Source organism: Engystomops pustulosus, chromosome 4 (genome assembly GCF_040894005.1).
Source record: "Engystomops pustulosus chromosome 4, aEngPut4.maternal, whole genome shotgun sequence".
In the NCBI taxonomy this organism is placed as follows: domain Eukaryota; kingdom Metazoa; phylum Chordata; class Amphibia; order Anura; family Leptodactylidae; genus Engystomops; species Engystomops pustulosus.
The window spans coordinates 170233996-170260236 of record NC_092414.1 but is presented as its reverse complement, the minus strand read 5'-3'; the positions used below and the strand labels follow the sequence as shown (position 1 = coordinate 170260236).

General features: G+C 44.1%; 1 protein-coding gene across 4 annotated transcripts in view; it reads right to left on the bottom strand.

Annotated features, from left to right (window-relative positions):
* SV2B (synaptic vesicle glycoprotein 2B) overlaps positions 1–26241 on the bottom strand; it is a 105137-nt gene that overhangs the window by 28521 nt on the left and 50375 nt on the right. For all 4 annotated transcript variants that reach the window (XM_072148550.1, XM_072148548.1, XM_072148552.1 and 1 more), the window contains one exon: positions 7200–7903. In XM_072148550.1, coding sequence (XP_072004651.1) covers positions 7200–7731 — 532 coding nt within the window. In that variant the 5' untranslated portion in view covers positions 7732–7903. The remainder of the gene's footprint in view (positions 1–7199; positions 7904–26241) is intronic.

The window sequence follows — 26241 nt, the reverse complement described above, 5'->3', positions numbered from 1 at the left end:
GATGAGATTATAATACAAATATCTGTTCAGATTATCAGTATGTGTGCAAGAGGATTTATAAAGTGCATTTTAATAGGGTTTTTTTATTATTACAGATCAGTGGGGATCAATACCACATCCTTTGAGGGTCTAATACCTGTCACCCAACTAAACAGCTGTTGGACCCCATCAATTTTGTATTAATTACCTACTCTTACAATCACGCACTAAAGGGGTTTTCCAGAAATCTGGAAAACCCCTGTGTGGACCAGAGGTGGGGAAAAATGAACACATACTTACTCTGCTGTGGCTGCCGATCACTTCGTTGCTCTGGTATTTCCGTTTTTGCGAGCATGTATATGGCTGGAAGTTATTCGACTAGCTTCAGAAAATGAGTGGCCTCCTACGTCCAGGGCACAAAGGAAGAGAAGTCTCATGGAAAATGGAAATAACGTATTTGTGGTCTGAAGAGGCCTCTCATTGGCTGAAGCGGTTCTGTGAACTACAAGAACTTATGATATGGCCGTACACAGACCCAGAAACTTCCTGTTTCACTGCCCAGTGTTTCCCACCAGCTTTGAATGACATGAGACTTGGTTATAGAGAATATACTAAACCATATAGCTAAGCTCATGGAGCATTGAAATTCTACTCCACTATTGCACTTTAACCACAAGACCATGGGGCAATTTACTTACCTGTCCCGTTGCGATCCCCACTGTGCGTTGTCCGACGAGGATTCAGGTCTGTCGCGATTCACTAAGATTGTGCGTCCAATTTCCGGCATGTGTCGCTTCCCCACTGAGGTCCGCTGGAGTTCACCTTCTTCTTCCCGGTGCATGTAAGGGCTGATCTTGCGACACAATTTACTTTTTAAATTATGCAGTTTGTCCGAATCAGTCGGGTTGTCCGTCGTCCACGCCCCCCGACTTGTGTCGCATGCAAGCTAGCGCCGATGCGCCACAATCCGATCGCGTGCGCCAAAAACTCGGGGCAATTCAGCGCAAAACGGAAAAAAAAAAAAGTGAAACCTGACGAAAATGTGTTGTTCGGACCCCCATATGTTTACAGGCAGTCCCCGGGTTACGCACAAGTTCTGTAGGTTTGTTCTTAAGTCGAATTTGTATGTAAGTCGGAGCTATATATTTTATAATTGTAACTCCAGACAAAGTTTTTTCAGTCTCTGTGACAATTGGATTTTAAAAATGTTGGCTTGTCATAATCCTGGTTATTGTCATAACCAGGATTAACAACAAAGCTTCATTGCAGACACCTTTAATAACTGATCATTGTAGCCTGGGGCTAAAGTACAGTGATTTACCAACATCCAGAGGTCCGATTGTAACTAGGGGTCGCCTGTAAGTCAGGTGTTCTTAAGTAGGGGACCGCCCGTAGTTTATATGTGAGCAGGGTACTGACAGATGGAGCATGGGATGAGAAGATTCTCAAACAATCTGGAACATTCCATTCTCTGGGGAACATATCCTTAATCCATTTGTATGCAGCTTTGGATGTTCATCTGAAAGTGGTTTGTCTTCTTTAAATATTCATAGTATATGGTTATTATAATGAGGTTTATTTTCAGCTATTCAGCACCACGCTTGGTGGTTGCGATCATTGGGACTGTTGAACTCTACACTACAAAGTTACATCATGAAGGATACACCAAGTACAAGCTGCAGGTGATGTATAGATGGCAGGGAGCCCTTTAATATTTGGCGGGCAGAGGCTAATTTTAGCTATCTCCATTAGAATGTAACCCTATTAAGCAAACACACACACAGGCAGGGGTGGTCTGAAAGCACATTAGGGAAAGTCTCTGGAGAGCTCTGACTAAGCCTGCACAGCGTCTGACTGTAGAATAATCTCAGCTCTGACACATTGTTAGCGGAATGGTGCCAGCGCGCGGCTAACATTACAGCAATGCGTTATGACAGGGTGTACCTGACTGCACAAAAACTTTCACGATTGCCATCTGGAAGATGATAGAATTTTCCTCGGCAGAAGGATTTTATGACATTGAGTAGGATTATCTGGCCGAAAATTAATTTATTCTTTCAGTAAGGAATTTAAAGTACTTTTCGAGTCATTGACTAAATGTCTAGACTTTAGAGGTGAGAGACAATGGAGGTCATTTACCAAGCACTGAGATGTAGTGGCTTAACCTCTTCACTTGTATCCTTCATTACCTTACAGTAATATTGATCAGAGTCTGACCCCTGCGACTACCACTAATCACATGATAGTTCCTTAGATCCCCACTAGCGTATTACAGTGATGCAGTATGTATACTGCCTCTCCATCCAGCGACTCATGGAGATAGCCCAGTCTCAGGACCTTGTGATCGGTTGGACTCTTAGTGCTGCAGCCCCATCTGACAGCCATCTAGAAACATTATTAGTAACTTTTTTTTTTACCAAAATACCCATTAATTTTATTAGGGATTGCTTGACAAAGCACCAAGGCCAGGAGTGTAAATATTCAGACCCACTTCATCACTGCAGCCAGTATAAGAAATATGCCAAAAACTCAACCATATACAGTAAATGTTTAAATTGTATGGTGTTTAGTAATTTTTCTTTAATTATTTAAATGATCCTATGGGATATCACATCTAAAGTCATTACTTGTACCTTATCCTTTTGGATAGAATGTGCACATCCAAAAAAGTTATTCCATATAAGAGGGTGATTTCATGTCTATTTACAATTCCTATTTACAAATGTGGCTAACCCCTTTAAGCATAAAAATACTGGTGCAAAATATGTGCATGAAATTATTGCCTTACATCAATGTTATAATAAGGCATAGTCAAGACATGATATATCACTAAGCAAAGTGTAAATGCTCCTCTACATTCATTATAAATGGAGCTCACTATTTGAGTGGAGTTTCACTATTATCACTAAAACTCATTTTCTGGCAGCAAAGAATAAAATGAAATACTATATTATAAACTTTTACAGTTTTGAATCACAGTAAAATAGTTCTAGTATAACATAAATGACATATACAGAGTTTTTTCCATATTAATTAATTGCTACTGAATTTCTGAAGACATGTTATAATTGTACGATTGGCAATGTTTTGCTGATATACAAGGGGATGGCTTTTTGGTTAACCCTGATGAGTAAGTTGTCTCATGATAATCATGTGCTTGGAAAACCTTACAACGGTAACTGCACTTCCTTGGCCAACAGTATCTGAAATAAAGTATATAGCTGATGGTATTATCCCATTATCGAAATACTTATGTTCAAATTCCTGCTTTATTGTCCTGAAATGGCTTGTGTGTACATGTGTCTTGAGATCAGGAACAGATCAATGAGAATTTCATGGGTGAAGGTCCTTCTCAGTAAAAAATTTTGTGGGTGGTCCACCCAAACCACCCATGGGCCACCCAAACTACCTACATTGTGATCCAATCCTGCTTAGCCATTTCCAACACACCCTTACAATTACTTACTACGTTTCAAGGACACATCAGAACGATTCCGACATGTTCTTACAATGTATGGCACGAACGTATTACATTGTGTGCCTATACAGTACGATACCTTGCTCGGGGACCCCCCTTCCCCCTGATTGCGGGGGGTGGAGTGTACATCGGCAGCAGCTGTCAACTGGCTGCTGCCAAAGAACGGGGTGTTCCCCAAGTGATGTCTCTGTCCTAATATGGACAGTGACATCAACGGTTCCTCCCACCTCCTGCGAGGAGGGATGCAATACGCTGTATACCTCACTCAGCCGAAGCATTGCTCAGCCGTATATGTCACACAGCCGGAGGTTGCAGGATGAAAAGACTTAGCTTGCTACGTCTTTCTATCCTGCATTTTTTGATAGATTTTAGTGGCCAGACAGAAGCAACAACTATGCCTCCATATGCCACTATTTGTTAATGTAAGCGTATATATCGGGTGCTTTCCCGATGTATACACTTAGAGTATACAAAAAACATGGTGTTAACCCAGTCTTACTTGTAAGCTTGATACAACCCTTTCTTATTTTTTATATTTTGTTATTTCCTTTATGTTAGGAGGGGCCCGAAGGCAGAAGTCATCAACTTTTGCCCTACAACTCTAATAGGGTATATAAAGTGGAATGTCTTCAGATGAGAGCCCTTTTAATGTACTATACTTAAAGCAATCCTGTCACCACACTAACCAGGAGGCGGGGTTGCCTGACTACAGGAGGCGGGGTTGTCTGACTACAGGAGGTGGGATTGTCTGATTGTAGGGATCTGGATTGCCTGACTGCAGGAGGTGGGGTTGTCTGACTGTAGGAGGCAGAGTTACCTGACTGCAGGAGGTGGGGTTGTCTGACTGTAGGAGGCGGGGTTGCCTGACTGCAGAAGGTGTGATTACCTGACTGCTTCTTACAAAAGAAAAAAAATATGATTTTTCATTCATGCTGCAACCTACAAAGAAAAAACTAAAACACCTCCACGGAATATACTTATTACAGAAGATGGAACGGGGGCTAAAACGTTAGTGGGCCGGGGGGATAGTTATCTACCAGACTTTCATTGTCATAATGGTTTCAGTAGCTGGGTGCCGTCAGTAGCTCCTCTATTAAAAATGAGACAAAAAGTCCTCCATTGTGCTTTTACAGTATAATGAGGGATGAGCGGGTAATAGTAATTTCATTGCCAGCAGGACGCTCATTTTCCATGTAGGTTGGCATGTAATAGTGGGCATATGGAAGGCAGAATGTCTACAGGAGCAGACTACACAGGTTTTTTGCAGTCTGTAACTATGGAGACATATACCTGCACAGGGTTTTTCATATTCAAAAGTAGGAGATTTTTAATCAAGACTATACTTTGGAGCATTTATTTTATAAATGTGGACGTCACATTTTATATTTACAGATTAGACTAAGACTCTTTCTAGCAAATAGCTTATGCGAAATGCTGAAAAATCTTTAATATGCTTTTATCTTAACATTTTCACAAAGTCACAATATATTCGATATATTGACTTGGATTGACCTTCCTGCAAAACATTTCAGCCGCTCAGCAGAAGTATTTCCTAGCATTACACTGATAAGTGAAACATTTATGCAGGTCTAGGAAAAATTAAACAAAAAATTCTGATAAGTTAAAATTTCAAGGTTCTATCAATGTATTTATTCTTATGAAGCATCTCCGGATCACTAGCCCATTGTCAATACTGAATGAAAGGAATAGTAAATTGAAAATGTCATTTCTTCCCAGGTTCAAGGCAAGGCCAGACATGACAGATGACAATGTAATAATCCAGAATCTTACAAGATACAATGCAATCTTGCATAAGGACACTTCTTTTTAATCTATAGAGGATTAAAGGCCAAGAACCTTCTATAAGAGCTTTTACATTCTATGGGTTTTATAATCTGTTATCTAGAAGGTAAGAAGAAATATCTCTATCAGCCCAAGTTATTGCTACATTGGTTTTGTTGTTTACAGCAGGAGTTTTAATATTTAGACTAACATTTCATGTTTCATGGTTGTTAAAGGGTTTTCAAGATGAGAAAAACATGGCTGCTATCTTTCAGAAACAGCGCCACCCATATCCTTAGGTCTCTGTCTGGTGTTGCACCTCTATTGCTGTGAATGAGGCAGAAGAGCAATTCCAATTACAACCTATGGAAAGGGGTGGCATTGTTTTTTTTTAAATTCTGGACATCCTAATAATCTCTAATATACTAAAAAGTTTCTTTGTAATTTCCTCAGCAGAGTAATAAAAAAAATACGAAAGATAAATGATGACCGATGCAGCGTATAAACCCTGCTTGATATAAGCCACTGATCTTTATTGTGAAAACTCAGACCTCCCTGTGCTTAAAAGAGTTGTAATAACTGTTTAAGTTATCCCCAGGACATCTACAGGATATGAGATAAAGAGATGTAGGGGGGGAGTTCCATTACTGGGACCCCCAACAATCGCAAAAATGGAACTGTATGTGGGAGTCCTGTACTTACAAATGTGTAGTGCACGTGTCCTCCTCACTTCATTTAATTGTATTCGCAGTGTTGTAAATTGCCAAGCACAGCGCTCTGCTATACATGTATGTGCTGGAGATAGCTGAGCGCTGTGCTTCCATTCTTATGATTGATGAGGGTCCCAAAAGTTGGACCCACACTGGTCAGTGTATTATCCCCTATTCTATGATGAGAATCTCATCTTTCAGATCACTTGTGGTCTGTCTTCTAGAAAACTGGAGATACAGACAGTTAGAAACTTAGTTGGAAATGTGAGCTACAGATAAAAAAAACCTTTTTTTAAAGGACATCTACCACCAGGATGAAGGGTTGTAAACCAGGCACACTGACATACTGGTGTGTGCCCCCTCTGGCAGGACCTGCTCTTCTCTGAGAAAAATAAGGTTTAAAAACAAATGCAAATGAGCCCACATGGCTCTAGAATCCAATAACACTTATGGAGCCCGGAGCCCCTCAGACTCAATTGCAAAATTTTAAAAAGCCTTTAAAAATTAGGGCATACGAAGCTAAAAGCAGAGCAGTTCCTGATAGAGGGGGCACACACCAGTAAGTTAGTATGCTTGGTTTACAATCCTTCATCCTGGTGGTAGATGTCCTTTAACTGCCTCCATCTCTGTTTGCAGAACCACAAGCTTGATATAATCTAAAAGATGAGATTCTTATCTTTTATATGATACACAAAGGTGTGTTTTAAGGTGCTATAGAGAAATCTGAAATCTGAGAAATAAAGAAATCTGTGATGCAGCCTCTAAGCATATTTCTTTCAAAGATGACTCTTCTCTCCTCATTTTTACATGAATTTGGAGGAGATTTTTCGATACGTAAATGGGAGAGATTTCATATGAAAGTGGGAATTTTAGAAAGAGCATTTCATACCCTTTAATGGGTAAAATCTGGCGACAGGTTCCCCTAAGAGCCATTACTTCATAGCATCAAAACTGATGAGGTTGAATATAGATGCAGATCTACAATTATCATCCTATATGTAAATTGAAAGGGGTATTTCCAAAATATCCAATATATTGACACATCATAAAGATCTCATTTCCAATAAGTGATCCCAAGATCCAATAAGTAATGGTCTAAACGCTCAAACCCCAACGGATCCAGAGAATAAAGTGAACACAGCTCAAGAACTACTGCAGGATTCATCATACAGTGAGAGCACTACCCCTTTCATTGTAAAGTATATGGATAAAATGACGTGCTGAAATCGATAATATTTGGACCTACTTACCCAGCATTCCTTTGTTTGATCGTGATAAACACATATCTTTTTCAGCACTGGGGAGCACAAACCCTACAACAAAGACTTCTACTCCATCTGCCATCAAGGCGAGGCCTAAAACGAAGAAAAGGGTCCACTGGAATCGTCCATGACCACATTCCTGAATGATATTCTCATATTGGTAAGCCAACTGCTCCTCGTCCTCCATGCGCTCCGCCAGGATATCAGAATGGTCTCTAAATTCATCTCTTATGGTGTCCTTATGCTGAGCCCTGACATCATCTGGGTGTGGGATACCCTGATATTCTCCTTCATATATCTCATCATCCTCGTCATGTCCCTCTGTAGCATCGCTCTGAGCATCTTCCTCCTGATGGACAGGATCTCCACTATTGTAATAGCCGTCTTCGGCTGCGTACCCGCCATATGTGTTATTTTGGTAATAATCCATGGCTTGGTTACTTGTTTGCCTCTTCACTTCTCGTGCTATATCTCGTGCTCCTTGGTAAAAATTTGAGCTATTTCTGTAGCCATCTTCCATTTTTATAGTACTGAATGTGCCAGTGTTCACAATGGGAGCGATAAATCCAGTGTCAGCTCGGTTTTTGCTAATGAAATTGACGATTCGCGCAAAGATCAGCAGTCGTGGCTTGAAGTATTACCATCAAAGGCCAAAAGAATTTCCTTTATCATTTTGCTTCATACGGTGCATTCTGTAAATACATAGAAACAATAGGATTGGATTAGAGAAAATAGAAGATAAAATCTCATACTGATCAGAGATAATTACAATATTCAGTGGAATTTCACTGAATATGGATATGTTATTTTTCTTAAGCATTACAAAGCATTACAAAGATAAATTTATGATTATAATTTCTCATTAGAATGGAGAGAACAGATCAATAACAAACACTCTTCCCGATGTGACTCAGTTTTCAATGGTAAAATATAGGACTTTTCAACTTTTTACAAATTTTACAAAAACAAAAGTTAATAGAAGATGAAACTTTGTAATAAATTTTAATGGGCCTGGTCACTTCTAGTCTCTATGTGCAGTGCGTGGGGGACATCATAGCGATTAGTCTCCATTGATCAGCTTTGAGAAAAATCAAATAAAAGTCACCAACGTACAAGTCTGTCTGCTACTTAAAGGGAATGTGATGCAAGATCACATGCAAAATACAAACCTCATTTCTACTTGACCTAAACCTGTCACCACAAAGAGCAGTTCAAATACAATAAGGTAAACTTAGTACGGGAGCCGTGGTGACATAAATGTGTTGTACTTTCTGCTTCAAGACTGCAGCAACTTGTTCACGGCTCGAACATCTCATCGCTGATGCAGTAGATTCACTATGGGTTGCTGCTTCCACCAAATATTCAATTATAACCACATTCTAATTATGAAGATACAGTTTAAAGGGGTTGGCCACTTTTTAATAAATCTCTTCCATTAGACATATCTCTGCATGTACATCTACCTGTGTCTTTGCCTTCTTTGAGAGCTTCAGCCTTTCCCTGCTCTGACCATGCTGCCCTCTGCATATATACACAACTTCCTGTTTCTCATTCCTTCAGCCCATCCAAATGGCATCACCCACTGTGCCTCTTTCTCTCACAGTCCATCTCACTGACATAATCTCCTGCTGCAGACCCTCCTCTTCATCGGAGCTCAGACATGTAAACAAATATCCATGGAGAGTTTGGAGACAACACTAAAGTAAGTATCAGGACTGCTGAATCACCTGATGACCATTCAGGCAGTAAAGGCTCACAGGCAACTTATGTAAAAGAGTGGCCACCCCCTTAAGGGTGGTGGCTGCTTTCGAAAACCAGGGCAGTATAGTGTTAAACAATCATGTATAGGGTGATTTATTTTTCCATTTCATTTGAGAGTGGTATGAATTATACAACAGAACTGGGGGCTTGGAAGTTCCCATTATTTGTGAACATTCTGCAAACCTAGAACATTTCAAGCATGAAGCATCTGCATTATATAAAAACTCAACTGAATCTTTAAATATTTTAAATTCAATTCTTAAAATGGAAAGACATTATAACTAGAATAGTACAGCAATTGCATCTTGGATTGCACAATCATCCTCCATTCATTCTTATGTAATCGCTGGAAAATGTTCCTCACTTCTGCTCAAGATGAAGAGAATTGGATGAATACATTCCCAGAGAAGCGAATTCAGCAATGTACAGGCATCACTCTTCTGGTAACACGAATCCATATACAAATTAGTGTATATTACTATTTTGTGCAGAGTGATGAAGTGTTTATATGCTACGGGACTACGGGACTCAGCCTCTTTTGGCCTAAAGGACGCGGCCCCATTCTTCAAATCTGACCTGTGTCACTATAAGTGGTTGTAGTTTTGGAACGCTATGAGATATCCAGGGGATTTTGAGATTGTTTTCTCATGACACATTGTACTTCAAATTAGTTTAAAAATTTGGATGATATCTTTTGTGTTTAGTTATGAAAAAAAACAAAATTTGGCAAAAATTTGGAAAAATTCTTTATTTTCAACGTTCTAAATTCTCTACTTTTGATGCAGATAGTCAAAGCACCCAAATAAATTCATAACTTACATTTCCCAAATGTCTGCTTTATGTTGGCATGGTTTTTTAAGATTCCACATATTTTACTAGAATGTTATGAGGCTCAGAATTTGGGTGCCATTTTTCACATTTTTTGTAAAATCACCAAAACCTGTATTTAGATGGACCTGCTCAACTTCTAATTGACACTGAGAGGCCTAAATAATAGCGAGACTCGTAAATTACCCCATTGTGGAAACTACACACCTCAACGTATGAAAACCCACTTTTAAGAAGTTTGTTAACCCTTTACGTGTTTTATAGGGGTTAAAACAAAATGGAGGTGCAGTCTGCAAATTGTAATATTTTTTCACAATACACCCATTTTGGGTGGAAAATTAAACATTTACAATGGATTAAATGAATAAAGGCTCCACAAAGTTTGTTACCCAATTTCTCCCGAGTACACGGATACTCTACATGTGCTGGTAACCTGCTGTATGGGCGCACGGCCGGGCATAGAGGGGAAGGAGGCGCCATCCAGATCAGATTTGCTATGTCATTTTGTACAGGCTATAATTTTTTTTTTTTTTTTTAATGTGGACCTATAGGGGCTTATTTCTTTTGCCACATGAGATGCACTTTTCTGGTACGTAATTTGGGGGAATCTATAGGCTAATTGGTGAGATTTTATTAACTCTTTGTTGGTGGAGGAAATGAAAATCATCACTTTTCAGGAAGATTTTTATGGGGTTTTTTTTTGGCTGTTTACCATACCATAAAAATAGTATATTATTTTTATTCTTTGGGTTGCCACGATTACAAAAAGACCTCATTTATATAGATTTTTTATTTTTTTCCCATTTTTACTGCATAAAAAGTAATTTGGCAAAAATGTTGTTAATTTTAGCATCACCGTCTTTCATATGCATAACTTTATTATTTTTCGCCTCACAAATCTGTTTAAGGGCTTATTTTTTGCGAGAAGGATTGTTCTTTTTAGTGGTCTTATTTTAGAGTGCATAACATTTTTTAAATCCCTTTTTAGAGCATTTTTATAGGGTATTAATTGAAAATGATCTTTTTTCTGGAGCTTTTTTTTGTTTTGTTTTTTACGGGGTTCACTTTGTGGATCTAATAACGATTCTGTTTTATTATGCAGATTGTTACGGACGCAGGGATACCAAATATGTGGGGGTTTTGTGTATTTTATTCAATTGTACTGAATAAAAACCAATTTGGAGAAAATCTTGTTCATTTTAGCATCACCATCTTTTCATATGCATAACTTTTTTATTTTTCGGCTGACAAATCTGGTTAGGGACTTATTTTTTGCGAGAAGAGTTGTTCTTTTTAGTGGGCTTTGGAGTGCATAACATTTTTTAAATTACTTTTTAGAGCACTTTTTTATAGGGTATTAATTAAAAATTATCTTTTTTCGGAACGTTTTTGCGTTTTTTTTTCTACGGCGTGTACCGTGCGGGTCCAGTAACGATTCTGTTTTATTATACAGATTGTTACGGACGCGGCAATACCAAATATGCAGGTTTTTTTGTGTTTTTGTGTTTTTTATACTTTATTAAGTGTTTTTATGGGAAAGTGACATTTTAGGGGCTTATATTTTTATGTATTTATTTTTTATTTATTATAATGTGTAGTGTTAAGTGTTTTTGCATATTTTTACTTATACATACTTGAACTTGAACCAGTGATGCTCTGATCACTGGTTTAAGTTCAATACACTGCTCTACAATACTGGGGGTCATTTATTAAGGGCCCGATTCGCGTTTTCCCGACGTGTTACCCGAATATTTCCGTTTTGCGCCGCTTGTACTTAAATTGCCCCGGGATTTTGGCGCACGCGATCGGATTGTGGCGCATCGGCGCTGGCATGCGCGCGACGGAAATCGGGGGGCGTGGCCGAACGAAAACCCGACGTATTCGGAAAAACCGCCGCATTTAAAAACCGAAAATGTGTCGCATAAGGACCGCTTACCTTCACCTGGTCCAGCTCGGTGCATTCCGGCGCGATGAGTTTACTTTCAGCGCAGCAGCGCCACCTGGTGGACGGCGGAAGAACTACCTTATTAAATCCCGGCCGGACCCGAATCCAGAGCGGAGAAGCCGCCGCTGGAACGCGAATGGACCGGGTAAGTAAATTTGCCCCACTATTTTATTGTAGAGCAGTGTAAACTGTCTGAGCAAGCTTGCGCATGCTCAGACAGTTTACAGTCAGACCCGGAAGGGGTCTGGCTGCCATGGAGACCGGGCAGCTCCGGGGCACATGCCAGTCCTCGGAGCTGCCCAGAAGTGGATCGGATCCCCCGGTAAGCGGCACGGGGGATCCGATCCACAGCGCAAACACCCTTACACGCCGCGGTCATGTTTGACTGCGGCGTGTAAGGGGTTAACACCCGCGATCGGAGCCGGCTCCGATCGCGGGTGTTAGCGCAGGCTGTCAGCTGTACTAGACAGCTGACAACCGCTGCTTCTGGTACCGGCTCCGTTCGTGAGCCGGTGCCAGAAGCAGGACGTTATAGAACGTCCCCGTGCGCTAAGCATCTAGCCCCGGGGACGTACTATAACGTCCTGGTGCGCCTAGGGGTTAATTGTGGATCAATTTTGTGCAATAAACGACTTCTTACATAGTTCCTAGGTGTCCCAAATTGAGCAAGACACTCCCTGATTCTAAGTTGGTGGGAAGTATGTCTTGGGTTACAACTGTTTTCTTGTCTTCAGGACACAGAAAGAGTTGTGTGCAATGGTGATGCATGCAGCCATAGACTCCCTGCATTACAATTACTGGGAACCTGTCATCAGAAATTGGCCTAATAAATCACTACCAGTATTGTCAGGGTCGGTAATGGTAGACCCACTGAACCACCGCGAGCGATGACATAAGCTGATACCTGGGAGTGCCGCAGCACCTCAACACGGAGGCACATGGGTGCGCCTGCGACCCGAGACACACTGATGTAATTTAATTAAGTCTGTGATAGTCTATGCATAGAGGGAGTGAACCATCCTTCTTGGCCATGAAGAAGAATCCAGCACCAGAAGGAGAAGTGGACTTGCATTTGAACTCCTTCTGCAGATTCTCCTTTACACAGGCTGACATAACCACAGTTTCAAGCACAGAAAGTGGGTGCACACGACCTTTTGATAACAGTTCTGCTGGACAGTCTTAGGATCTGTCTGGTGGTAGAGTCTACACTTTCTTCTCCGAGACGACATCAGCAAAGTCCATATATGAGGTGGGGAAACCCACCAGGGGTTTGGAGGACAGAAGACGTAGACCAGGGTAGCAAATAGAATGATAGTCTCTCTTTATGCAACGCCCCAAATTTCAAACATAGAGGCTCGGTATGGTACCGGACCGGATCGCAGAGAATCTGCCCACTGACCACAGGAAGATGATGCTGGGAGACCAGAGCAGCATCCAAGAAGTTTCCTGCAGAGCGTGAATCCAGGAAAGCAGAAACTTTAAACCGGCTACCTGTCCCAGAGCTGAGTAGGACAGATATGTTCGAAAGTGGAGAAGCTTTGCTCTTACGTAGGGACGCTTGTCCCAGAAACCCTAGGTGCATGTGCTTCCCGGAGGTTGTGGGCGGAGTGGACAAGTTCCAACAAAGTGCTATGGACTGGCACAATAGAGACACAGATTCTCATGTCGGCATCTGGAGTGCTCTTGGTGTGTCAGACGAGCCTTATCAACCCGCATGGCCTCCTCAGTAGGCAGGGAGGGCGGCTGAGGTGGTCTTTGAAAAACTGCCGTGTGTTCTAGGCGCTGCTCCTCCAAACGCTCTGAGAACTCTGAGAGCTGAGGTCACTCAGAGATGACGGCAGATCTCGTGCAGACAGCGCATCTTTGATATGACTTAACAGTACTTTCTTAAAGGTGGCAGTCAAGGCTGATAAACTGACAAGTCACCTTCGCGCAAGTTCAACTGGGCAGTCTCCGCAGAAGATGCCAATGTTGTTTCCATGAAGATGGACCGGAATTCAGCGAGGAACGCTGTGATGTTGGCGAGGAAGGGTAAGTCTGACTGCAGACCCCTCACCACAGCACCCCGACATGGAGGTACACAGGTGTGTCTGCGACCCGAGACATGGGTTGCAGGAGCACCCGTGACAAGTATGTTGTCAAGCAGCTAAGCAGCTTCTAGATGATGTTTCTTTTTTGGCCTGTTGTGAAAATCAACTTTGAAGTGAGATGTAAATTGGTTTGATGAAGTCAAGCGGGCAGAGATTTTTACACGGAAGTCAAGCTTTCCCAGCCTTAAAATGCCTCCTTCACTGTAACTGATGGTGCTGCGTACAGGGACATCATTGATCAGAACTCCCAAAGTCTGGTGCATGATGTCATTTACATGGGAGGAGGTGTTCAGAGGCAGGAAGAGCTTGACTTCCGTGTTAAGCTCTCTGCTTCCATGACTTTATACATCTAACTTAAAAGTTGACATTCTGGATGATGCCACCAAGGTGGGTCATGAAAGAAACATGGTCTAGAAGCTGTTTAACTGCTTGATAACATACTAGTAGGGGTTTATTAGGCCAAATTCTGATGACAGGTTCCCTTTAATTCTCTTCCAGCAGTCAAGATGTAACTTCTAAGCAGCGCAAAGCCGCAGCAGAGAGGACAGAGGAGAACTGCTTTAGGAAAATGGTGGAGGTGAGTAATTGATTTTTTTCTTTTTCTTTTGTGATATAAGGGTCTAATAGAAAAGGGCACATCATGAAAATTAGTGCTACAAAAATGGGGCTTTTCTGTATGGCAGTGAAACTTCACTAATTGCATAAATTGGGGGAGCTACAGATACAGAGATATTACGAGTGGGGTACTACAGTAAAGACAGCATTCTAGAAAGGGACTAGAGAAAATGGGTCATTTTAAATGAAGGCCAAGACAAAAGGGGTAATTATAGGAAGCATAGGAATACAGAATAGGGGGCATTAAAAAATATGATCGGCAAAGGAAGGAAGCATGTAAGGTGGGTGGCATTGCTTAGTGTGGGTGCACATAAGGGGGATGTTGTGATTCTTTGAAGCAAACTAGGGGGTGGGATTATGGGCAGACAAGGGGAGGGCTTGTGAACTTGAAATTTTTGGTCGGGAGCACTACATGCTGCAACTTTTGTCTCTCTTTGTCCATCAGAAAAGTTGTGAGGTATGTTTTTTTATGCCATACTTGCTAAATTTGTGAAATGGAATCAATAAATTCACTCTAATATACAGCGGAAACTGGCATAAATTAGAGTTGATATATTTGCTAGCTTTGACAATCTAGTACACAGAGGACCAGAGATGCATTTCATTAATTAAGCAGTGTTTGCTTTTAAATTAGACACAAATCACACTAGAGCAAAGTTCATCAAGACTGGTGCATGTTTAGATAAATCAATCAATGGCATTCACCTGTTTCTTTTAGGAGAAGAGATTTTATGGCAGCACAACACATTGGGGGTCATTTATCTGAGTTTTCTTATCTCTTCTTTTTGCAATTTTTCTGATGCATTGGAATATTTGCACAAAAGTTTGAAACTTTTTCACCAGATTAACATTGTTTACCACAACATTTTTCTTTCAGTTTTGCATGTAATATATTGTGACAAAAATGTGACGTTTCGGACCCCTGAGGGGTAGGCAAGGTCAATTAATTATCCTTTTATAGACACTCCCATAAAGCACGGACTCTTGAAGGCACAGAAAGTGAGTTACAGTTGTCCAAACAATTTCCGGTTATGGCACAACAATAAATCACAACCCTGAATGGCTGAAAGACCACTTTCGCTAGCCTCAGTGAAACATAACCTTATCAACCCAATAAGCCGCCACCAGGAAACTGAAAGGCCACACTTAATGATCCTCTCTGCGATTAGTGATGGTAAATGGTTTCTCAGAAAAAGACACTAGGCCTCAGGGATGCTCTGATCATATTAGGTGCAGACACAACCCTCCACACCCATAGGAGGGCTCTAGGACCCCTCCTACCTGGGATCAGATCCAGGACCATAGAGGAATTCTAGTTCCTCAATGGGAAGGCATAGGAGGGTTAGGGTTCTGGTCTCACTGTATCTGGGTGTATCCCTGGATCACATTGATACCAAACCTAACCCATTTGCTTTGTTCCCATTCCAAGATATTTATATTTCTGTGTCTAAGTATGCTAGAATCCCTTTAGTCATATCTACATGATCCCCTGGCAATACCGATTCCAAAAATGTATCTGGCCTTGGGCTGACATGGATCATAACTCCATAACTGTCCATGACCAACATATTGGTCTGAGATTTTTATGACCCTTTGTCTCTTGTTTAAAAAATTGAGGGGAACTCCTTAAGCCTTTCCAGAGTCACTGCAAAGGTGTTACTTATTAGTTCATCTGCAGCCCCCTGCAGATGAGTATAAGGCCCCCTTCCCCAGGCCATATTTATCATATATATCCTTAAAGAGGACCTGTCACCCCCGAAAACCCCGCCAACCAAATTAGCTCCCCCTCATCCTGTCCCCAGCCTCTTTATATTTATTGAAGTTTTATTAAAATTTGTGTTTGCATACTTAGTTTTAAACGATCCGACCTCTTATCAAATAAGAGGTTGGATTGTCGTACAAGTTCCCTAGCAGTCGGCCGTATTCATGAGAGGGCCGGACGACACACCCCCTCCACGTTCCTGTCAGTCAAGGACCTGTAAGAACCACCGACAGCAGCGCATGTATTGCTCAATCGCTGCCGGCTCTATGCGATGCAGCACTGTGCTGACAGCGCCGCAGAGGGGCTTATTCACAGCGCCGGTTGAATGTTCGGCCCGCACTGTGAATAAGCCCCTCTGCGCCGCTGTCAGTGCGCCGCATTGCATAGAGCCGGCAGCGATTGTGCAATACATGCGCCTCTGCTGGCGATTCTTACAGGTCCCTGTCTGACAGGGGCGTGAAGGGGGGGTGTCGGCCGGCCCTCTCATGAATACGGCCGACTGCCCGGGGACCTGTACGGTAATCCGACCTCTTATTTGATAAGTTTTCTAGTACACTGTACGCTATCCTTCTATAGAAAGCTTCATTGTTTACTACCAGTGGATAGTAATCTGACCATGGTCACAGAGGTGCACGGCTCAGTATATCACAGAGAGTAATAAGAGCTGTATGTTATAACAAGGTCAGATTTCTGTCCACTGGAAGTAAACATAGCAGCTTTCTATAGAAGCACAGCAAGCAGAGATCTAGAAAACCATACGGAATTGATAAAGAAGCATGTTGGGAAATCATTTTTTGGAAATAATTTCCAGTTCCGTCTCAACGAACATTGGGGGTCATTTACTAAGGGCCCGATTCGCGTTTTCCCGACGTGTTACCCGAATATTTCCGATTTGCGCCGATTGTACCTGAATTGCCCCGGGATTTTGGCGCACGCGATCGGATTGTGGCGCATCGGCGCTGGCATGAACGCGACAGAAATCGACGAATTCGGAAAAACCGCCGCATTTAAGACAAAAAATGTGTAGCGAAAATTACACTTACCTTCACCAGGTATAGGCCGGTGAATTTCAGGGCATTTCAGCGCGCCTCCGGGGAACTTCAGCGCAGCAGCGCCACCTGGTGGACGGCGGAGGAACTTACTTTAGTGAATCCCGGCCGGACCCGAATCCAGCGCAGAGAACGCGCCGCTGGATCGCGAACGGACCGGGTAAGTAAATCTGCCCCAATGTCTTGGACAATACAATGGTATGGGGTAGCTCAAGGCTCTGCGTCTTTTGTGCAAAAACCATCAAATTCAATGCCAAATATATCACCTTTTATGAATGAAATGAGCCCAAAACCCCAAAGGATAAATAATTAAACAGGCGCAAAGTCCCAGACCAAATATAAATGACCTCCATTCAGACGATAGATAGATAATAGAGATGAGCGAACATACTCGTCCGAGCTTGATGCTCGATCGAGCATTAGCGTACTCGTAACTGCTCGTTGCTCGGACGAGTATTTCGCCCGCTCGAGAAAATGGCAGCTCCCGCCGTTTTGCTTTTTGGCGGCCAGAAACAGAGCCAATCACAAGCCAGGAGACTCTGCACTCCACCCAGCATGACGTGGTACCCTTACACGTCGATAGCAGTGGTTGGCTGGCCAGATCAGGTGACCCTGGGATAGACTAGCCGCTGCCCGCGCTGCTCGGATCATTCTCTGTCTGGATGCCGCTAGGGAGAGAGCTGCTGCTGGTCAGGGAAAGCGTTAGGGTGTTCTATTAGCTTACTGTTAGGAAGGAGTGATTCTACAACAGCCCTTCTTAGGGCTACAATAACGTTATCCTTTTTTTTTTTATTTGCTTGTGGCTGGGCTTGCTGGCACTAGTAGTGCAGCTAGTACCATATTGTGAGGAATTAGCAGGGGGACTTGCTACCGTTGTGTTTAGCTCTTAGTGACACACATATCCACCTCAAACACCAAAGTGGGAAAATTTATTAGGGGTTTGATTTCAATTAGGCACAGTCTGCCAGTTTCTTTTTATTTTACGTTTATTTTTTTAATAACTCAGTGTCATCTCATCTTGCATAGTAGTGTGCTTTAATACTTGGCTAGAAAATAGCCATAGGAGAATCCAAACGGCTTACTTACGCCTACAGTAGCGTTATATATATTTGATTTCTGGTTGATCTGCTGGTGGCTGTAGTTGTTGCAGTGCATCTACTAGCAAATTGTGAGCAATTTGGAGTGAGACTTGCGACCACTGTGTTTTGCGCTTAGTGACGCACATATCCATCGCAAAGACCGAAGTGGGAAAATTTATTAGGGCCCGGGGTTGGATTTCAATTAGGCACAGTCTGCCATTTCCTTTTTTATTTTACGTTTATTTTTTTCATAACTCAGCGTCATCTCATCTGGCATAGTAGTGTGCTTTAATACTTGGCTAGAAAATAGCCATAGGAGAATCCAAACGGCTTACTTACGCCTACAGTAGCGTTATATATATTTGATTTCTGGTTGATCTGCTGGTGGCTGTAGTTGTTGCAGTGCATCTACTAGCAAATTGTGAGCAATTTGGAGTGAGACTTGCGACCACTGTGTTTTGCGCTTAGTGACGCACATATCCATCGCAAAGACCGAAGTGGGAAAATTTATTAGGGCCCGGGGTTGGATTTCAATTAGGCACAGTCTGCCATTTCCTTTTTTATTTTACGTTTATTTTTTTCATAACTCAGCGTCATCTCATCTGGCACAGTAGTGTGCTTTAATACTTGGCTAGAAAATAGCCATAGGAGAATCCAAACGGCTTACTTACGCCTACAGTAGCGTTATATATATTTGATTTCTGGTTGATCTGCTGGTGGCTGTAATTGTTGCAGTGCATCTACTAGCAAATTGTGAGCAATTTGGAGTGAGACTTGCGACCACTGTGTTTTGCGCTTAGTGACGCACATATCCATCGCAAAGACCGAAGTGGGAAAATTTATTAGGGCCCGGGGTTGGATTTCAATTAGGCACAGTCTGCCATTTCCTTTTTTATTTTACGTTTATTTTTTTCATAACTCAGCGTCATCTCATCTGGCATAGCAGTGTGCTTTCATACTTGGCTAGAAAATAGCCATAGCAATAGGATAGCATCGTTTGGTTCTAAAAACTAAAAAACACACAAAAAAAAAAAACACAAAAAAAAAGGTAAAAAAAAATTAAAGTTATAACTCTCATTTTCAAAATGTTTAACCCGAGGGCTAGGGGTAGAGGACGAGGGCGGGGACGTGGGCGTCCAACTACTGCAGGGGTCAGAGGCCATGGTCCTGGGCGGGGTGAGACACCACCTGCTGATGAGGGAGCAGGGGAACGCCGCAGAGCTACACTCCCTAGGTTCATGTCTGAAGTTACTGGGACTCGTGGTAGAGCACTGTTGAGGCCAGAACAGTGCGAACAGGTGATGTCGTGGATTGCCGACAATGCTTCGAGCAATTTGTCCACCAGTCAGTCTTCCACGCAGTCCACCCATGTCACCGAAATCGGCACTCCTCCAGCTCCTGCACCTCAGCCTCCTCCCCCCCAGTCTGCCCCCTCCCAGCAAAATTTGCCATTTGAACCGGCATACTCTGAGGAACTGTTTTCTGGACCCTTCCCACAGTCACAAACCACTTGTCCGGTTGCTGATGAGCAATTTTCCGATGCCCAGGTTTTCCACCAGTCGCAGTCTGTGGGTGATGATGACCTTGTTGACGTAGTGGAAGAAGTGTGTAAAGAGGTGTCCGACGATGAGGAGACACGGTTGTCAGACAGTGGGGAAGTTGTTGTCAGGGCAGGAAGTCCGAGGGGGGAGCAGACTGAGGGATCGGAGGATGATGAGGTGACAGACCCAAGCTGGGTTGAGAGGCCGGGTGAACACAGTGCTTCTGAGACGGAGGAGAGTCCTCGACCAGAACAGGTTGGAAGAGGCAGTGGTGGGGCCAGACGGAGAGGCAGGGCCAGAGCTGGTGCATCAGCGCCAAATGTGTCAACTAGTGAAGCTCCCGTGGCGAGGGCTCCTGCGGCGAGGGCTAGATTTTCAGAAGTCTGGAGGTTCTTTAAGGAAACACCGGATGACCGACGGACTGTGGTGTGCCACATTTGCCAAACCAGGATCAGCAGGGGTTCCACCACTACTAGCTTAACTACCACCAGTATGCGCAGGCATATGAATGCTAAACACCCCACTCAGTGGCAACAAGCGCGTTCACCTCCGGCCGTGCACACCACTGCTCCTTCCCCTGTGTCAGCTGATAGTCAGCCCCCTGCCCAGGACCCTGCCACAAAAACCCCATCGTCACCTCCACGATCCTCCACAGCATCCACCAGCGTTCAGCTCTCCATACCCCAGACGCTGGAGCGGAAACGCAAATATAGTGCAACCCACCCGCAGGCCCAAGCCCTTAATGTGCACATCTCCAGATTGCTAAGCCTGGAGATGCTGCCCTATAGGCTAGTAGAGACCGAGGCCTTTCGCAGCCTCATGGCAGCGGCTGCCCCTCGGTATTCGGTCCCCAGCCGCCACTACTTTTCCCGATGTGCCGTCCCAGCCCTGCACCAGCACGTGTCAGACAACATAATCCGTGCCCTGACCAACGCCGTTTCTGACAAGGTGCACCTGACCACGGACACGTGGACGAGTGCTGCCGGGCAGGGCCACTATATATCGCTGACGGCACATTGGGTTAACTTGGTGGAGGCTGGGACCGAGTATGACCCTGCGGCTGGTCATATACTGCCGACGCCGAGGATTGCGGGGCCTACCTTGGTCCAGGTGTTTCAGGCCTACTATGCCTCCTCCTTCTCCCACCCCTCCTCCACCTCCTCCTCCGAACGACCATCCGTGGGCATGGCGCCATCAGTCGGTAGCTCTAGGCACAGCAGCAGTGCCGTCGCTAAGCGACAGCAGGCGGTGCTGAAACTGCTGAGCCTAGGCGATAAAAGGCACACCGCCCAAGAACTATTACAGGGCATCACGGCGCAGACTGATCTGTGGCTGGCACCGCTGAACCTGAAGCCAGGCATGGTTGTGTGTGACAACGGCCGTAACCTGGTGGCGGCTCTGCAACTCGGCAGACTGACACATGTGCCATGCCTGGCCCATGTGTTAAATCTGATAGTTCAGCGTTTCCTCAAGACATACCCCAATCTGTCTGATTTGCTCACGAAGGTGCGCCGCATCTGTGCGCATTTCAGGAAGTCCAGCACAGATGCTGCCACTCTCAGGGCAGCGCAGCGCCGCCTCCAACTGCCCGCTCACCGACTGTTGTGCGACGTGCCCACGAGGTGGAATTCAACACTGACCATGTTATCCAGAGTTTACCAGCAGCGCCGAGCGATTGTAGACTGCCAGATGTCAACTTCCACCAGAACTGGTAGTCAGGTCAGTCAGCTTCCTCAAGTCTACAATGAGGAGTGGACGTGGATGTCTGATATCTGTCAGGTGCTGAGTAACTTTGAGGAGTCAACACAGATGGTCAGTGGCGATGCCGCCATCATCAGCCTCACCATCCCGCTGCTTGGCCTGTTGAAAAACTCTCTGGTCAGCATGAAGTCGGAAGCTTTGCGCTCCTCACAAGAGACGGGGGAAGAAGATTCCCTTGTTGATAGCCAAAGCACCCTTAGGTCTGTTTCTCAGCGCATATCGGAGGAGGTGGAGGAGGATGAGGAGGAAGAGGAGGAGAATGTTGGCGAGACACAAGAGGGGACCATTGTTGAGTCCTTCACTGTTCAGCGTGTATGGGCAGAAGAAGAGGAGTTGGAGGAGTTGGAGGAGGAGGAAATGGACAGTCAGGCCAGTGAGGGGAGTGAATTCTTACGCGTTGGTACTCTGGCGCATATGGCAGATTTCATGCTAGGCTGCCTATCCCGTGACCCTCGCGTTCAAAGAATTTATTCCAGCACCGATTACTGGGTGTTCACTCTCCTGGACCCACGGTACAAGCAAAATCTTTCCACTCTCATCCCTGGAGAGGAAAGGAGTGTGAGAATGCATGAATACCAGCAGGCCCTGGTGCAAAAGCTGAAACAGTATTTCCCTTCTGACAGCGCTAGCGGCAGAGTGCGTAGTTCTGCGGGACAAGTAGCGAGGGAGAGTAGGCGAGCAGGCAGCTTGTCCAGCACTGGCAAGGGTACGCTTTACAAGGCTTTTGCCAGCTTTATGTCACCCCAGCAAGACACTGTCACCTGTCCCCAGTCTCGGCAGAGTAGGGCTGATCTTTACAGAAAGATGGTGAGGGAGTACGTAGCTGACCATACCATCGTCCTAAATGATCACACAGCTCCCTACAACTACTGGGTTTCAAAGCTGGACATGTGGCACGAACTGGCGCTGTACGCCTTGGAGGTTCTTGCCTGCCCTGCCGCTAGCGTCTTGTCCGAGCGGGTTTTCAGTGCAGCTGGTGGCATCATCACCGATAAGCGTACATGCCTGTCGACTGACAGCGCTGACAGGCTGACGCTTATCAAGATGAATAAAGCCTGGATTTCTCCTAATTTCCAATCTCCACCAGGTGAAGGAAGCTCAACCTGAATAATTTATCCACTCCTCCTCCTCCTCATTTTCCTCCTTCTCCTCCTCTTTGTACAGTAAAGCAGAGGAAACTGGCTATTTTTTGACAGGGCCCACTGGCTCTAGCTATAGTACTTTATGCATTTAATTTTTATGGAGGGCCACCGACCCGGTCCTCTGTTTTAAACAATTTTTGGGAGTGCCACATACAGGCACTCAATCTATTCCATTTTACTGGAGGGCCACCTACCTGCTCCTCTGGTTTGAAAACTTTTTTGGACTGCCACATACAGGCACTCAATCTATTCCATTTTTCTGGAGGGCCACCTACCTGCTCCTCTGGTTTGAAAACTTTTTTGGACTGCCACATACAGGCACTCTATTCCATTTTTATGGAGGGCCACCTACCTGCTCCTCTGGTTTGAAAACTTTTTTGGACTGCCACATACAGGCACTCAATCTATTCCATTTTTATGGAGGGCCACCTACCTGCTCCTCTGGTTTGAAAACTTTTTTGGACTGCCACATACAGGCACTCAATCTATTCCATTTTTATGGAGGGCCACCTACCTGCTCCTCTGGTTTTAAAACTTTTTTGGACTGCCACATACAGGCACTCAATCTATTCCATTTTTATGGAGGGCCACCTACCTGCTCCTCTGGCTTGAAAACTTTTTTGGACTGCCACATACAGGCACTCAATCTATTCCATTTTTATGGAGGGCCACCTACCTGCTCCTCTGGTTTGAAAACTTTTTTGGACTGCCACATACAGGCACTCAATCTATTCCATTTTTATGGAGGGCCACCTACCTGCTCCTCTGGTTTGAAAACTTTTTTGGACTGCCACATACAGGCACTCAATCTATTCCATTTTTCTGGAGGGCCACCTACCGGCTCCTCTGGTTTGAAAACTTTTTTGGACTGCCACATACAGGCACTATCCAAATTGAATTGTCTCCATAGCAGCCTCCACACGTTGTCTCCATTGCTACCTCCAAAAGTCGTCCATATTGCTGCCTCCATACATCGTCCCTTTATCAAACGAGGTGTGTCAGGCCGAAATTTGGGTTGTTTTCATGGATTCCACATCAAAGTTGTTAACTTTGTCGCCACCCTGCTGTGTAATCCTCAATCTTATACAAAAGGTTCTTAGAAGTGCTGTTTGGGGAGTAGCCTAGAGACAGGGGCTTGGATTGGCGAAAGCTCGTCTGGCAGCGGAGCGCCAGCTCCATGCCAAGAACCAACTAACATAGTTTTAACTGCAGCACCTTTAATCTACTACTAGTTCACTGCCTCCATACATGGCCGCCTTATCAAACGTGCTGTGTCAGGCAGAATTTTGGGTTGTTTTCATGGCTTCCACAACAAACTTGTTAACTTTGTCGCCACCCTGCTGTGTAATCCTCAAAATATACTGGCAAACTTTTACCATTTACGGATATTATTTCAGCGCTTCTTGCGCATCAGTTTACATTCCCCTCACCCGCCATATTCCAAACTTATAAGAACGCTACTACACTTAACTTGGTGCAGGCTGGGACCGAGTCTGACCCTGGGGCTGGTCATATACTGCCGACGCAGAGGATTGCGGGGCCTACCTCGGTCCAGGTGTTTCAGGCCTACTATGCCTCCTCCTCCTCCCACCCCTCCTCCACCTCCTCCTCCTCCTCCGAATTACCATCCGTGGGCATGGCGCCATCAGTCGGTAGCTCTAGGCACAGCAGCAGTGCCGTCGCTAAGCGACAGCAGGCGGTGCTCAAACTGCTGAGCCTAGGTGATAAAAGGCACACCGCCCAAGAGCTATTACAGGGCATTCCGCATCAAACTTGTTAACTTTGTCGCCACCGTGCTGTGTAAGCCACAAAATATACTGGAAAACTTTTTTCATTTACGGATATTATTTCAGCGCTTCTTGCGCAGATGTTTACATTCCCCTCACCCGCCATATCCCAAACTTATAAGAACGCTACTACACTTGATCTTATACAAAAGGTTCTTAGAAGTGCTGTTTGGGGAGTAGCCTAGAGACAGGGGCTTGGATTGGCAAAAGCTCGCCTGGCAGCGGAGCGCCAGCTCCATGCCAAGATCCAACTAACATAGTTTTAACTGCAGCACCTTTAATCTACTACTAGTTCACTGCCTCCATACATGGTCCCCTTATCAAACGAGCTGTGTCAGGCAGAATTTTGGATTGTTTTCATGGCTTCCATGTTAACTTTGTCGCCACCCTGCTGTGTAATCCACAAAATATACTGGCAAACTTTTATCATGTACCGGTATTATTTGAGCGCTTCTTGCTCACCTCCTTTGGTTCCTCTCTGCCACCCATTGGTTTGAAGCCTGAGTCCATTTAGGGTATGTTGCCATGCCACTCTCTAGCCTGCCGCTGCTGCCGCTGCCTCTGCATGCCGTCCCCTATAGTGTCAGGGTCAATTATTGGATGTTTTAGATGCTATCTAGCCTCATTCGGTCACTCTGTCATGGCCATGCTGTTGCCCATAATTTTGGCATAATGGTGCGATTAAGCAGCCTCAGAGGCATCCATGCATGCTGCCCCTGCTGTTTCCTGTCCATTTCCGTGGTGTTTCCATCCTTTTCTGAGGTTCCCAGGTGTTTGGCCAAGCTTCCCTGTGCAGAGCCTTGGTCCCCTTGAAAAATGCTCGAGTCTCCCATTGACTTCAATGGGGCTCGTTACTCGAAACGAGCACTCGAGCATCGGGAAAAGTTCGTCTCGAATAACGAGTACCCGAGCATTTTAGTGCTCGCTCATCTCTAATAGATAACAAAAATTCAAGTAGCACAATGGATAATGGCGGGTGCCATTCGCCAGGTATATGTCCCTCCAATAATAGTATCCAAGAAGGAAAAATAGCACTCCAAAAATCAATTGGAAAAGAATTTAGGTGGATTATTCCATATTAGCAGCAACATTTTGTCTCTAGAACCTTGCTATATTTTTCAGTGGGTGTAAGTTTGTGGCGCAAGGGAGTAATGAATTGGCTCACAGACTGAAAGGTTTAGAACTCCCTAGACCAGTACAAGTTGTGAGTATCGGAAAGCACTAATATTGTGGCCCTGCCTCTTCATTAATAAGGTGCAAGAGGCACAGAAAGGGAAAAAAATTATGCCAATATTCAGTTTGAAAGTCGATAATAAATGCCCCCCATAGAGTCACTTTAAGGACATCCTTTCGATAAGTGTTTCTATAACCTTGTAGGTATATACACATTAGAAGACTTTATGAGTATGCGCCCTTACATTAAATTTCATACAAAAACATACAATTTTTCAGTTGTAATAGAAGTTACAATTACTATTCATCTTTCTTCCACCATTATTTGTCATGTATAGCTTTCATTACCTTACAAGAATCATCTACAAGCACATAGTCCAACGATGTAGTATATAAAGAAGAAGTATACAGTTATCTATGAGTTTCACAGCTCTCATTACAGTGATCTATGATTCTTAAGGCAAGGAATGAGCTCACAGATCGCCAAGACTACATAA